Raw genomic sequence first — 16,870 nt, forward strand, 5'->3', positions numbered from 1 at the left:
GTTTCAAAGGAGAATTTTACTATGACTTGAGTTCTTTTGTTTAACATTACTGGACTACCATTTCTCAAATTAAGGATTCAATAATTAAATAAAAACAGCTAAATATCAGGACATAAGACAGGGTATCTTCTTACTGGATGGAAATAAGTTTATGAATATTGCTAGAAAAAAATGTTCAAGTCAATTTTATTCAAATATAATTCAAACAAAAATGCACATTTCAGCAGAACTGTCCCATCCCCACCTCCTAAATGGAACTGTTATTATTATCAACCGTTTCAAAGCTTAGATTGAAAAAGTTTTATATGTCTTTCCCAAAGTATTTTCTAAAATAAATTCTGAAATTTATTATTTTTTAAAAATGAAACAAAATTACCTAGATGCAGACAAGCACTCCTTGTAAAGTAACAAGTAATTTTTGATTCTTTCTTCCAAGGAGAAACTACTCATAGCTGGATTGTAATGGTTTTAAGGGCAAGGAGACTACATCTAGCTTACTTACGCATTGTCATATCCTTTACACTAAATAGGATGCAAGGCACATGTCATACTTGGTGAACGAATAAAGCTTTAAAAATTTAGTTCCCTTGAGCATTTTCTATGTATCTATATGTATGTAGTATACTACTAAAGACAGTTAAAAAAAACCCAGTATGTATTTTCACATGGTGATCTTTAATAATCCATATATAGAAATCTGATGGATCACTTCAATATTAAAATTTGTTTTCTAAGTACTGTGTCATACACACTGCTTAAGTGCTAAGGCTTGAGACTTAGCTCAGGTGTCACCTTCTTCAGAAACCTTCTCTGATGTGCTGAATCAAAATTACGTTTCTATCTTTTGCCCATTAGACTTGAGATCATCTTTACATTTCAAGTGCTTACCAGACGCTGTGGAACAGATCTCACAGTCCCCCAAGTTTTCAATAAGACCATCAGAATACAAAGAGCTTCTTTGATATGGCCAATATTTTAAATCGACAGGGAGACAATTATTAATGGCAGTACCGAGAAAACATAGCAGCCTCCTCCATTAAATCTACACCTCAAAAGTTAGGAGGGTACTCTCCCAAATGTGTATCTTCTTCTTTGTGTTTATTATGTATTTGACAGCATATCTTTTTTTTTTTTTTTTTTGACTCTGCCAATTCTGAGGACAAATTCCATGTTTACTCTCCACTGCATAAAAATTTTTACTTCGGTCAGCCCCGTGGCTCAGGCGGTTAGAGCTCCATGCTCCTCTAACTCTGAAGGCTGCCGGTTCGATTCCCACATGGGCCAGTGGGCTCTCAACCACAAGGCTGCCAGTTCAATTCCTCAAGTCCCGCAAGGGATGGTGCAACTAAAATTGAACACAGCACCTTGAGCTTGAGCTGCCTCCCAATGGCTCAGTTGGTTGGAGCGCATCCTCTCAACCACAAGGTTGCTGGTTCGACTCCCGCAAGGGATGGTGGGCTGCGCCCCCTGCCACTAGCAACGGCAACTGGACCTGGAGATGAGCTGCGCCCTCCACAAGTAAGACTGAAAGGACAACAACTTGAAGCTGAACGACACCCTCCACAACTAAGATTGAAAGGACAACAACTTGACTTGGAAAAAAGTCCTGGAAGTACACACTGCTCCCCAGTAAAAAATAAAAAAAATTTTACTTCAAAATAGCCTAAAAGAGGGAACCTATTTTTTTTTAAATGGAGAAATCTCTTCAGTTAGGAAATAAAAATTATGTATTTTATTTAACAAATTTTAGAAATTGTGAAAATATTTGAATGAATATTTGAATATACATAAAAATTCTATACTTTTTTGGAATTTACAACTTATTGGAAAATCAAATTTCTTTGACATAAAACATACTTAATAAATGTTTGCCAAATTGATTATTTAAAAGTTAACCTACCTTGAGCATACAAAGTCAGAACTGCCTGGATGGCTACATATACACCAGAAAACTGGTAAGTTTCAAACATCACCTGAAAATGCAAAAGGAAAAAAATATATGTATTAGTATTTAGAAGTTAATATTGTAAGTATTTATATGCTTTTCGCTCAAATAGAATCAAGACACCCAAGAGTCCTCCATTCTCTTTAGCTCTCCGTGCCTCTATTCGACTTCTGCTGTCAGAGCTCTAATTTGGGGACAGATTTTTGCATACAGACTAAGTCCCCAAACATTTCTTAAGTGCTACAAAGCAAAGATTTGAGTTTTTTAGTTAATGGCTAATTAGAAAGCTTTCTACATTTGAACAAGCCTTTCCTAATTGATGTCCCTTAAGGGAAATATCTTCTAATTCAAAGACAAACTATAGAAACTGCTTAACCACTGACCCTCCCTTCCCTCTCCCCCACTCTCTAGGCCAAGACTATAGCTCTACTTCCAGCAGTTGAAAAAAAAGAAAAAAAAGTAGTAAAATAGTAGGGTAGGAAGACAAAAATAAATGCAGCAATTCCTGAGTGTTGGCAGATACAGAACTGCTGAGCCCGCCCTCCTGCCTTGAGCCAAGGCAGCAGCTCCACTCTCAGCTGGAGGGAGCAGTTTCCTCGTGCCCTCTGGCGCCAACGCGCTCCTTCCCTGCAGTCCAGGTCTCCTAGGAACCTCCTGCAGGATTTTTTCTGTCATCTATAGTGAGCATTCCTTGATTGGCAGGGCTGAGTACCACTGAGTATCTAGATATTTAGGAATTTTACAACTGACCACAATGAGAATTATAGAGAATTGACATTTTATAACTCTGAAACATATTCATCAATTAGCAACTAAATACTGTAACTAGTATTGTAGTCCACCATCCATCCTTTATTCCCCTCCACAGGAATGAAAATGGAAGAGTGATGCTATATTTGCATTTATCAACTTGAAAGTCTGTTAGAACTTGTTCTTATTTATAAGACCACTATAAGTATTTGTAATACTAAAACAACATTCTGGATGAAATTAAAGTAGGGCATGATTAGTTATAGCCAAATCTGCACTCACATATAAAACAGAGTATTAAAAGTAACTAAGGTGAGACCTCAGACTGCAGTGAGACCAATTCTCCTCATTTTTGCATGTTAAAAAATATGTGTCCTAGTCAAATAATGGAAGAGACATCCAGGTATAATGTCATCTCCCTAACTTTTTATCTGAAAGAAAAGTTGGTTTTCATTCTGACATCATGTGCTTTCCTAAGGAGGTTTCTGTATGTAAGCTTCTTTTAGTTTAATGTAAAAATGTCTTTAAACTCTGATTTTGTAATGTGTTGCTAAAAACAAACAGCAATTACAAATGACTACTTATCCATCACAAAATATTAGTGGTTATAAATAATTTACAAAGTGTAAAATAAAATTAAAATATGAACTAATACAATAAAGTCCATCTTTCCCAGTTTTAGGGGTGACTAAGAAGGAAAAAGAAAGTAATAAAATATGAACCATATGCAATGATGTGAATTCTGTACCGAAAATCATGATTTCAATTTTTAAAAAAAATCTAATACAAAAATTGAGTTTTAATCTAGACTTTAAAAATATTGTCTAACAACAATCTCTTCTAAATCCCTTCCAAAATTTCCATTGTCATCTAAACATAGTCATAGAATAAAATGAAATATTTACATTAAGTAGTAACTAGAAAGCTACTGAAGTAGTTATTAAAAGTTTCTACCTCATATATAACAAAATGAAAGACAACCTTGAAAAGTTACTTATCTAAACTATTAAGAATATAGACTTCTTGCTCTCTGTGACTGTTTACCTCATTAACTTTTTCAGTCTCCTCTCCATAGCTCCTCCTATGTCCCAGGTCCTTAGGCTTCTCACCACTGTCCACTCTCACATCGTTGGTGAACGATATTAGCTATCTCCTGATGACTCCCAAGTTTATATCCCCAGCCTCAGACTTTTCTCCTGAACTTGATCACATATATACATATAAAACTATCTACTTGACATTTTTACTTGGATGTCTACTGAGGACCTGAACTCCTGATCCAGGCCCCCATCCTGCTCTACTTATCTCAGTCTTTTCCCACCAACTTCTGATGCTAACCCAATCCTCCAGGTGCTCAAGTCAAAATCTTTGGAGTCATTCCTGACTCACCCCTCTACTACCCATATCTAAATGCATCAGAAAATTCTTCAGAATAGATTCACAATCTGGCCTCTTCTCATTACTTCCACTGTTATTCCACCCCTAATCGTAACCATCATTTTCTTGCCCAGGTAGTTAAAAAAAGTCTCCAAACTGGTCTCTCTTCCACCTCTGCATCCTTATGGTCTACTCTCAACACAGCAGCCACAGAAAGCTAAATCTGAGCATGTCCCTTCCTTGTAATAACCCTTCATTTTACTCAAAGTTTAATTCCCTGTAAGAGCCAACAAGGCCCGAAATGACCTCGCCCGGTTGACTTCTCCGACCTCATTTCCTGCCGCGCTCCCTCACTGGCTTCCTTGCTGACTCTTTAATATGCCAGGCTAGCACTCATTTGCAGACCTTTACACTGCCTCCTCCCTTTGCCAGGAATGCTCTTCCCCCATACGTCTGAGCTAACTCCCTTGCTCTGTCTTTGTTTAACCATCACCTTCTCACAGAGGGCTACTGCCACACCCTATGTACAAATGCAACCTCCCCTACTCCCCGTCCCCTTAACCTGCTCTTCATTGTTTTCCTTTAGCGTATATTATGTTCTAACAAACCATTCAACTCATAAGTCACTTTTTTTTTTGGCCTGTGTTTCCCTGCTAGAACATAAGCTCCATGGCAGCAGGATTTTGTTGCATTTACTGATATAGCCTACTTAGAAATAATGATTAGCATACAGTGAGGTGCTCAGTAAATAGGATCTGGGAGAAAACAACAATTATTTGTATTCCCTTTATCTTTAACAACAATAAGATGAAAGAACAATTTCAGAAAGAAAAAAAAAAGCAGAAACACGTATCCCACCTAAACACATCCCACCTGAAAACTTACCTCTACAATCTTCTCTCTGTTTTTGGTCGGGTTCATAGGCGGCTCTGTGAGTAAGATTTTGCAGTTTCTGGTGTCTATGTTAAGTTTCTCCGGGCCGAACGTGTAGTCCCACAGGTGTTTCATGTCATCCCAATTGCGTACTATGCCATTTTCCATCGGGTAGTTAACTTCTAACATGGACCGTAATTCACTCGCCTCGTCACCAACCATAAGATCCTAGAAAATTATAATATCAAAGCTTTAGACCAGTCAAAGTTGTGTACAAAATACCTTTAGAAAATTATATTCCCATATGTCAGAAAATTTGGGAATAATTAATTTTAATCTTTCTAGCACTTTCAGATAAAGGTCTTCATTCCACAAGTTTTAATAAATCTTTTCTTTTAAGAACACTGCCTCTTACAGAATTTAATCATGAATAATACATTTTTATGTACAATGTGGTTTAAATCAATAAATTGACCTTACCTTTAATACATATGTTTCCAAAAGAAGAGCATTAGCACAAATAAACCCCACATTTTCATATTTTGGAGGGTTTTGTATGAGGTTTCATCTGTTTCTTTTGCTCAAATGTTCAAAAAATAAGGCCTGTGACATGTGAAATAGCACATCAGGGGGAAAAAAACTTGTAGAAAAAGGCTCAATGCATGCAGCACATTTCTTTGTAGTAAATATCAAAATGATAATTTTAAGTATTATAAAGCATAATGAAAGGAGCAAAAACAAAAATGATTCTTTATGATAATGCATATATGAACCACATAACTTGTAAATTTCACAAACTTCTACCTACATATGTCTGAATTAGAATTGAAACTAAGTTTCTATATATTCCTCACCAAGATGAATGAAAATTTGTAGATACATAAAATTAAGACACAGGGAAAATTCTTTAAATTATCTCATGAGCAACATTTTTTATCTTGAAGTGTAAGACTATGCTACGACACAGGAAGGAGAATACTCACAAGTCTTGTCTCCAATGAGAGCATACTTAAGATGACCCACACTTGAAAAGTCAAATTATGTATAAGGCTAATGTTTGTATAAGGCGAATGATGCACTAGAACTTAAACTTATTTTAGAAATCAGCTAGTCAAGATATTCAACAATCCTAACTTCTCCATGTACTGATGAATTAAAAATATAACATCAGAAATAGCTACTATTTGCTACAATACCTTAAGTTTAAAACATGGGGAAATGAAAAGTAGAAAAAAATAACACAAGATGTCTTAAAACAGAAGGTTATATATGAGTTTAAAACTTTCAATTTTTTAAAAAGATCAACCAAAGTGAGGACTGTATTTAAAACCAAAGTGAGGACTGTATTTAAAAAAACAGACTTCTGCAAAATCCACTGAAGCAACAAAAAGGGAAAACAAAGTTAAAGCAGATGCTAAAAATGTTCTCTAAAACTTGCACTGCCAACTAATTTTATAAAGTTAAGTTAGCATAACTTAATACTCAAATTTCTTAAATATTAACTGTTTGGAATCATCTGATAGGAAAATGCAAAACTAACAATCTATCTTTGTGAACTCTAGTTAATGACATGCATATGTCGAATTATTTAGGGAGAAGTATACTAATACTTTGAAATAAATACATCAAAAAATAAGATAGACTGATGGATAGATGAATAGATATATCAAATATTATAGCAAACAATGTCAATCTAGGTGATGGGTTTTACATTAAAATTCTTTCAACTTTGCTGTATATGCTAAACACTATTAATAAAATGTTGGGGGGGATACCTATACTTGCAAGTACATATACCAGGGGTGCCAAAAAAATGTATACAAGTGGACACTGGTCAACGTTGCTCAAGCAGTAGTTTGCCATAATCAGAAGTGTCTGGACGCTGATGGTAACTACTTTGAGCACCTCTTGCAATTGCAGAAGTCAAACGTGACTCGTATTCATCTTTTGCTATTGGTGTATATTGAGTATTACAATTTTAATCCAGTTTTCCTTTCTTAAAATGTGTATACTTTTTTTGGCACCATCTGTATTACTTTTGGTCGTTAATAAATTAATTTAATACACAATTGTTACTTTCCTCTAGAATATATCTTTCTTTGCATTGTACAAGGTAATAGATTAGATAATTAGATGGTTTATATAATTAATATCCATTCACAACTATATTTCAACAAATTTCATCAGAATAATTACTTTTCATTCCATGCAAGAACATAGGCTTACATATGCCTGACCCAATGCCAACTAAAAATAAAAATTTCATGTATCTACTTCTAGGACATACAAACTATAAAGGACTAACTGAAAAAAATGTCTGGCACTGAATAGCTTACCATCCCTCTGAACAAAGAGGACATTTACAATGGAAGAAAACAAGTATTAACTTACTGCGTTAGTGTAAAATATGAGTAGCTCACCCTACCTATATTTATCCATATCTAAAATTTTAACTAAAAAAGTCCTAAAACATGTAATCTTCCCTAGAACATTTCAACTTCCAAAAACCCAAAATGCTAAGTACCTTATGTGGCTTGCCCTCATACCTCAGAACCAAGTTATAAGCGATCAGATCAAGCCTCAGACTTTTACCACCCACCTCACCACTGGTCCTCAAGCCTAAATCACCACCTATTACCTGGAAGAATGAAAAATTACATAACTGTTCTGAGATGCTGTTCAAAAGCATTTATATTTTATGAAAAGCAAGCATTATAAATTATATTTGTCAAGAATCATTTTGAACAATGTCACCTCAAATTGGAAAATAGAGCAAACATACTTTAAAACCATTAAATTCCTAGCAGGAAATTCCATTAAAAAAATTTGTTAAATTATGCCTACACTGTTCTCTACAAGTACACTCTCTTCTTAAATCTGCCTAGGATTTTAAAACAAAGGCATGATTTTTTATTTAGGATAAATATCGGAATTTCCACTTTTAAATGTTTTTGTTTATTCAAAAGAAAACTCCAAAGTTTCTGTTACTACATATGTATCACTAGAATTGCCTGATATTCATCTTTGTAAGCAAAGCTGCTTACAAATAATATTAAAAAGAAACTTGAAAATACCTACTATCAAAGCATTTAGATTATCACAGAAAAATAGGATAAAAGAATCAACAGTCTGGGATGCGCCCTGTAGGCGTCTAGTTCAAAAGAAAAAGGTGCCACACAATGGTATTTATTTAGGGGGAAAATCTGCTGTTTATGGAAAAATCTTAAAAGACTTTCACCTTTTTCTTATTTACCCTCAGATTATATTGTAAAATCTGTTCTTCAATAAGGATAATAAGGTATAGGAAATTCTCCCACCTCTTACTATCTATAATTCATTTACATATTAAAATTGTATTCAGTTGATTAAAAACACATGATACGGTACTGGATACAAATATATATACAGGCTACGATAGGAAATGTTCAATTTAACATTGGTCAATAAAGTGAATTTATCCAAATGTAACAACTTCACCCCAATTTTCTGGATCACACATATCCTCTATAAAGCCACTTCGTATCTAATATTATGCACACCACATTCCATTTTAATTATAACATTCTTCTACAAGAAACACAAGGAAAACAATTCAAAACTATGTTAGTAATCAGTTCTGGTTTGGTCCATTGTATGCAATCAGGAAAGTATAGAACTTAATTAGTTGTTACCAAATTGAAGCAATGAAAGAGGTTAAAAAAATCAAAGTACTTAAATTAAAATATGGAATTACCCCCCTCCCCAGTACTAAAGGGACACAAAACAACAACTACGGTCCCACCAAGCAAAAGTGGAAAACAAACAGAGAGCATGTGTGTAACCTCACTTACCATCTTTTTGTTATTCTACTTCAACAGGTCAAGAAAGGTGAAGAGAGAGAAGGTAGAAGTAAGAGTCAGAAAAGGCCTAAATAAAATCCTTACTGAAATTTTTAAACATACAAGCAATAGAGACAAATTAGGTCGAGGTCAGATGCAGTACTACTACATTGTACGGAGTTAATAATTAGGGCCAAATTAACATGGACAGTTATTATTCCTGAATGAAAATTTACTCATTAAACAATTTAAATTTCTAGCTTTGTTTTTGCTTTTTTTTTAAGTCTACCACCACATTTTATCTAACAAGACACAAAAAAGTGTAAGTCAATCTCCTAGGCACAGGAATTCCAAAAGTAAAGTTTCTTTACTCCTGAATGAAAATTTACTCATTAAACAATTTAAATTTCTAGCTTTGTTTTTGGATTTTTTTTTAAGTCTACCACATTTTAGCTAACAAGACACAAAAAAGTATAAGTGAATCTCCCAGGCACAGGAATTCCAAAAAGTCAAGTTTCTTTAATTCATTACTGAATTTAAGGACCTTGATTAAGGAAAATAAATGATAACAGGAAAGGTCTAGTTGGGTAAGCAGAGGGCAAGATAAGGGCTGTTTTTCCAAGTTCTAGAAGTAAAGTTCAATTTAACACAGGTCTCTTTTACTGTTTTCTACTGGAAGAACAATTTAACTTGAAAGACTTAAAAGACTGAACAGACTGAACAAAATCGAGCGAACAGAACACAGAATGACAAACCATACAAGCAATGCTATTGGGGAATGCCTCAGTAAAAACGTCTCATTAGTAGATTGACTAGTTTCATTTCTATCACTTGGCCTTAAAAAGCAAGAAAGTGGGAGTTAAAATATATGTAATTATTCGTGCCTATGTGGGAATAAAAATGGCTATATGTGATGTATCTTAATACCTCAAAAATGTTACTAACCATAAAGTATATAAAAAAGCCATTCTTTTTAAAAGCCTGATACTGACTAAAAGACTTCCAACTCCATTTAGAAAGTTTATCTTTTTTACTATTAACTAAATTTTAAGTTAAAGTTGATTTAAGATTGAATTTAATCAGAATGAAAGGAGTTCACAAAAAGAGAATAAGGAATCCCATACATTTCCCAAAAGAAAAGACCCTAGAGTAAAAATACCCATATTTAGTGTCCCATTTGATTGTTTGTAACATTACAAAACAGAGGCTAGAACTATTCACTATTTTAAGTGTTTGAAAAAATTAACACAGAACCCGTTTCAATTCGTATTTTTATTCATTGTGTAACTTAACTCTCTAATGCCAAGAGCAGAGAGCTACCAAGTAGCAAATCTCTACCGCCTACTACCATCTTCCTAGAGAGCTCAACCAAATGTCCCAAAGAGGTTCACCTTAACTCCTATTTCAAGTGACTCATAATCTTAACAGTTCACTGAAGCCTTGCCAAAGACTCTCCAGATAGGACCAACAATGCTAGCTTGTTCACCAACCATTCAGTTAAGGAGCCCCTAAATTCTATCGCATTTTGTATAACCTGATCCCTAGGCCACCAGAAGAATTTAAGTCAATTGGTGACCACAGTCCTTTTGATTGTTCTGTTTCTTTATTCTTCTAAAATATCATAACTCCCACTTGATTTTTCAATCCTTTTAATAAATGGGAGAAAACCCTGTCACACTTAATGTTGAGTTTCTCATGTTAAATGTGGTGAAGAGGCGATGACAACCTTCCCTCCTCTCTTTATGAATAAGGTAAATAATGCAAGGCCAAATAAAGACTTGTACGGCTTCTTCCTGCACATTATACACATCAGTTATTACATCAGTGAAAAAAGGAAACAATAAGATTTACAGCCTGTGATTTCCTGACTAGCTACATAAATAAGTGGGGGGGATCAGGCCATGAAAACATGGAGAAGTCTCAAGTCCCAAAGGAACACTAACATACATAATGACAAATATATGGAATTGAAAAACAAAAATGCCAGGCTAATTTCTTTTAAAAATTATATTATGTATTAGGACTTGAAGTCACTAACACAGCATTCACATTCATATAAAAATCTGATTAAGTATTTTACTCCATTCAGAGAGTAACGGCATCAAGCCACACTTAAACAAAGTCGATGAAATTAACTTCATTTTTTGTGCCTTTCTTCAGGTGTTGACATAAATTAAAAATACAAGAAATTCTGCCCTCCCCCTTTCCTTTTCATGGTATTATATTTTAAAACTACTTAATTCAAAGGACATATCATAGATTTTGATCCTTATTTATCAATAAATAAAATATTACCTTGATTTCAATGTTTCCCACTTTGGTGGTTGATCTGATAATAGGTCTTCCAACCAAAGCTGGGAAGATGTGTTCTGGAAAGTTAGAGCCTGCATAGCCACACTTCACAAACTGGAAGAGAATAGTAAAAGTGGGTTAGTGTCAAGGTATTTACCATATCCATTTAAAAACAGCATCTGAGAAACACCATTTTGCATTTATACACTATTTTAAACTTTTGGTGCTTTCAAATTACCCAAAGTAGTCATCCAATCTATAATACCGCCTTTCATTTCCTTTATGGCATTGACTACTACCGGAGTTCATGTTTATTACCGGTTAACTGCTTATTTAGTGTTAAGTCCCATTCACCCCCTGTCCCACCCCCCTCCTCACGCCCACCCCTTACAGGGAAAGCCTCAGGAGAGCAGGGAGCTGAGCTGAGCAGTTTATGCTGGAGCCTGATGCCTCGTAGAGGTCCTGGCACAGTGGTCCCACACAAGAAGTATTTGAAGGGAATAGACAAATTCACTCAACAAATGCTAAGTATTTTTAAAAGAGAAATGTTAGAAAATGAACAGAAACTAAAGCTTAATCCTAAAGCAGGCTTTCATTCATCTCTGACAATTCACTTAAGCAAACTCATTTTCCAAAATGGGAAAAATCAAGTGGTACCTGAACTAAACATTTATCAGGCATTTTTAGCTATTTACATTTTTATATTTAGATAAATGTATTTAGTGATACCAGGTAACACAATTTCATATTCAGAGCGTGTACTTCTCCAACGAGGGCATATCACTGACTCTGATAACACTCCAATTTTATGCACAAGAAACTGATATACTAAGAAACTTAACAACTACAGTAAAACCAAAAATAGAACCAAGGGTTTTTAAATTCTTATAACAATAACATAGTCTGTTTAGTCTTATTTTTAAGAGCAGATATTGCAAGAAAAAGGCAACTAAAAACTTCAGAGTAGGAGGAGGAAGCTATATAAGAAAGAAAAGGAACCACAGTAATCACAGTCTTTACCCTCCCCCTATATTCAATGTAAGCCATACACTGTGTAAGGATTTTTGTGTCTACTGATGAATCCCAAGTGCCGAGAGCTGTGTCTGGCACATAGTAAGTGCCTATTAAATAACTGAGCTATAAATACTAAGTTTTGCTATTGACTTCACAGTAAGATATCATTATTTTAATATAGTGAATATGTTTAGTGCTGAGAATAAATGTATTGTTCCACGGCTCCAGGCACCATACATTCTCTTAGGAGAATTAAGGAGTATCTGAATGTGACCTGTGACAGTAATAACACAAAAGTGGGCAGAAACTATTAACCTGCCCCTTGACAGAAAGCCACTATGTACAAGGAACTGTTTTGTTTGATGGTGGTAAAACTTAACAATCTTAAACTCACTGATTTTTGACTAACCTTCTAAAATAGAACATTTTTATTTTGTTGATGAACCACATTTAATTATAAACAGCCTAGAACATTCTACTATCCAGAATTTAAAGACTACATAGCTTTTAAAATGTTAGTCATGACTTAAGCAGATTAATGCTACTTTTATGAAAATAAAATCTGTCTGAAATTAGGAAGTTTCATATTCCCTATACCAGCTGAATTCCTATCCTCTCAGCTCATGTGTACAATTTAGAACTTAGATAAAACATACTATTCAGATATGTTTTCTTCCAAACCCACAAAACCTAGTGCTGGTCAGTTTACCATTGAGCCACCAGGCCAGGGCATTTTTCAGGTATAGCCAGCCATTTCTAAAACCGTAACACAACTGTTACTGGATTACCTTTCAAGGCAGAAGTTAGTGTGATATGATATCACATGCAATAATAACCTGCTTGCTCACACCTACCTCTCCATTTGAATAGTGTTTGATAGTGAAGATCCAGAACCTACTTCCCGCCCTAAACGTGGTTCAACAGAATTCAGCAGCGCTAGCCCATTCTTCCACAACGTTTTCTCAAAAAATGTATCAATGTGACCCGGAAAGAGGTGGACAATTACCACAGAGGAAAAGAATAATATCTAGTATAATCAAACTAAAAGAAAGAAAAAACAATAACCTCTCACACTTCTCTAAATCATAAACTCTCTTTTGTCCTTACGACAAAAGCCAGCTCACTTGATATGCACTGAAAAGATACAGAAAGGTACAGAATCTCATTCCTACCCCAACCTTTCTGACTATTTCGACATAAATAAAATTTGTCAGGATCCCCAGCCTAACATAAGCATTAGTCATAATTTATACACATATTCCAAATATAGAAATACCATGTGGATATGAAGTTCTTATGTTTACCTCAAAGTAATGAACAGATATGAATGGACACTGGATGGGTCCAGGCTACCAATGCTCACTTATGTGAGTATAAATGTTATCAAGGGAAATTATAGAATGAATGACTGAAAAATCGATATGTTTGTAAGGGTCATTTTCAGCATATAGTATGTAAACAAATGATTTAGAGAAATCATAATAGAAGTTGAAGGTGGGAGGAAGAGCCTGCCTGGGATGGGACAGAAGTCAAGTCCTGGTACAGGGAGGAGGCTAGCAAGTTTGATATGCCTCCGCTTTCATTCTGAGCCAGCCATTCAGAAACACGCAGCACAGCAAATCTGTGAACCATCACATCACGCAATGTTTTCTGATTACAATTGTTCAGAGGGGTAATTCGTATCTTAAAATTCTTGTTTGAGTATATTTTAAGGGACAAAATATTTACCAAGTGCCTGACGCAAGAAGACAAAAATTGAGACCCCCTCATAATTACAAAAAACAATTGTAAACCTACTACTCCTGTGCTTTACAAAAAAGGGAAATTTGGCTTTTAACTCAAATTAAAGATATCACTCACTTATTAATGAAATTATTTATTCTGCTTAAGTAGTAGTTTATTGGAAACATTTGCTGCCATAGTAATCCGGTGCTAACATTCCTACAGGGTGTCAGACATTCGATCAAAATGGCAATAATTGCACTATTTCACATTATTTCAAATGTGAAGCATTAATAGCTATAATAACAAGAATGTAATTAAAATAACCTGTTTCTCAATAATATAAAAGTAATAGACAATCTGGCATTTCCTTTCTTGCAAAAGAAGTCAGTATTCAAAAAAATCTAAACCACGATGTGATAAAATACAAAGAAAATGTTTTCTCTTTGGTATATTTTAATCCTTGAAATTCCTCCCCCACTCCAATCATTTTAAGACTTGGTGACTTGGTTCTCTCATGATGTGCAATAAGGCTGTGTTTAAGAAATAGATTTTACCATATATAGTTTCCTCTTCATAGCACTGTGGTTTAAACTGGTTCCCTTACTTCCCACTGAGTCATCAACTGGTGAGAACATGAACAGTAAGTATAATGTTCTCTCGAGCAACATGAAGAAAACGTCCATCTACATTTGCTCTAAAAGTACCTTTCCCCTCTCAAAAAGATAAACGGATTTATAAAGCTTCACTTGGGATTGTAGATGTATTTTTCCTTTATTAATTTTATCTGAAGGTACTGATGCATTAATTTAATTGCATAGTGATTATTTTGCTCTTACATCACCAAAATACTTATTCTATATATTCCAAAACATTTTGCAGGGTAAAGCCAAGTTTGTTTTTGGTTTATTTCTGTTCCAAGTGCTTATAAATTAGCATAAGCCTGATAAAGCAGGCCATAATCATGAATTATAAATGAAAATAGAATTATCCTAGCACTATAAGCTACAGTGTATCACTAGACTTTAAAAACTGTATCAGTCACACAGCAGGCAGTTGTCTTCACTGTAGTAGGTGCTCACTGCTGATGAAATCACCCAAGTTGGGTGACAGAACATACACCAGGGGCCTGGGCAAAACTCTTAAAAGGCACCTAAACCTAAGCCGATCTCCAGATTTTCACCTATCTGGCCATGTTCAGTGGCTCTATTGTAGGTGGTAGGTTTGACTGGTTATGAGCATGAAATAAATAAATTATTGGAATTGGATGCGTTTTCCTCCTCTAGGCTGCCCGAGACTCTGGTCTAGTTGGGGGCTAGTGAGGAAGAGGAGCAGGACCAACATCTAGCACGTGATCATAAAAACTCACCTACTCTTCAACTTAAGGCCTGCCAGAGGAGTTAAAAAGAAAAAAATCATCAACTTCAAATATTGCTTATAATTTTAACCTAAAACGTATAAGAAGCATGCTGCTTTAGGGTAACAACTATTCCCACAAATTTTTAGAAATTAAATTTGAATATCTTGTTTAATATTTAATTGTAAAGTAATCATACCTTTACAATTAAATATTGTAAAGGTATGATTAAATAAAATCAGATACCTCAATAAAATCAGGAAGACTATGAAACAAAATATAGAATCTAAGTGGTTCCTAATGCTCTAAATTTTCAGAAATATCACAGCATTCCATATTATATCAGTGTTTCTTCAGTTGAAGTTAATCATGTCTATACAAAATCCAAATATAATTTTAAAAAAAGAAATTAACACCAAATATATAAAATTTTGTTTGAACTAAATACACTTTTCATATTTATTCCATAGCAACTGATCTTTTGTCTTAAGGAACAAGATTCTTGAATCATGGATTAGAATAAGACCAATAATATACAATCAGCTTCCTAACATAGCTAAGTTGATGAAATAATAACATAAAAATGAGCTTATGGTTAACATTCCTATTCTAACAGTATCACAAAACTCATTACAAAAACAAGGTTCATTACCCTTCGAAAAGGAGGAATCCATTAAAATATAATTGGCTCAGATTTCTAAAAAGAATATCAGGCATATTCGCAAAACAAAACGTTTTAAATTCAATTTTCAAATCTTTAAATTTATTTAGAGATCAATTTGAGACTAATGTCTTTTAAAAAGCACCTTTAATTGAATTTTAACTGTAAAAGTAATAACTTTATAGTTTCTTTAGTTTCAAGATAGTTTAACAATACGTGTTTTGTTAAAAAACAAAATCCATTTTTCCAATAGTTTGGAAGAGTCATGAAGTCTTCATCTTCCCTCACACTTTATCCCTAGTCTCACAGATAACCACTATGCACATTTCTCACGTATCCCCCCAAAACTTACACATACAGGTTTGTGGACATATAAATATATTTAATAAAGAACACACACATAAATAGGATCATTTTTTAAACTTAACAATAAATCTTAGATATGTTTCCATAGAAGTAGATGGGCCTTTTTTTTTAATTGAAGTACTCCATTTTGTAAGGATGTCCCATTATAACACTCATTACTCAAGTCCATTTGAGATAAACTAGTATAATTATTGCTTGTGAAAAGTCTGTAACAAATTCAATCAGGAGAAGTATTATGGCAGTGAATATTAGCTCTCTCCACCACAACCCAGTTTCCAAAGTGTTTTAAAAGTTCAAGTAAAATCTATTTTAATTCATATATGACATTTATGAAAGGGAAAGAAAAGTGACCAATATGCAACTACAAAACGGTTAGGCATCACTGTAATAATATACGGGAAAATGATCACTATGGAACTCATCCAAAATAAGTAACAAAACGGATTAACTTTCCCCAAGGCCAATCAGTAGAACTAACATTTGGGCCTTGACGGGTCCTAGATGTCCCAAGATCATTCAATGGAACATGCTGGTCTCCGTGGGGCTGCACCTGGGCCAAAATCCCGGCATGCAGAACAAAAACTAAATGATGAGCAGTCGACCTGACCTCTCTTTTCTTAAAAAAAAAACACACAAAAAACACACACTCAAAACTGCCAAAGGGCTGAGGCTTGCACTGACAGCACTTCCCTTTT

General features: G+C 34.4%; 1 protein-coding gene across 2 annotated transcripts in view; it reads right to left on the reverse strand.

Moving 5' to 3' along the window:
* ACTR2 (actin related protein 2) overlaps nucleotides 1-16,870 on the reverse strand; it is a 32,851-nt gene that overhangs the window by 15,322 nt on the left and 659 nt on the right. The window contains exons 2-5 of one of the 2 annotated variants that reach the window (XM_019718094.3): nucleotides 11,059-11,169; nucleotides 8,776-8,790; nucleotides 4,958-5,173; nucleotides 1,901-1,973 (exon numbers count right to left, since the gene is read on the reverse strand). In XM_019718094.3, the coding sequence (XP_019573653.1) occupies nucleotides 1,901-1,973; nucleotides 4,958-5,173; nucleotides 8,776-8,790; nucleotides 11,059-11,169 (415 nt within the window). The remainder of the gene's footprint in view (nucleotides 1-1,900; nucleotides 1,974-4,957; nucleotides 5,174-8,775; nucleotides 8,791-11,058; nucleotides 11,170-16,870) is intronic. The other variant, XM_019718100.3, reaches the window with a different exon arrangement.

The sequence above is a fragment of the Rhinolophus sinicus genome, chromosome 2 (genome assembly GCF_057876585.1).
Source record: "Rhinolophus sinicus isolate RSI-liver-muscle chromosome 2, RSI-T2T, whole genome shotgun sequence".
Lineage (NCBI taxonomy): Eukaryota > Metazoa > Chordata > Mammalia > Chiroptera > Rhinolophidae > Rhinolophus > Rhinolophus sinicus.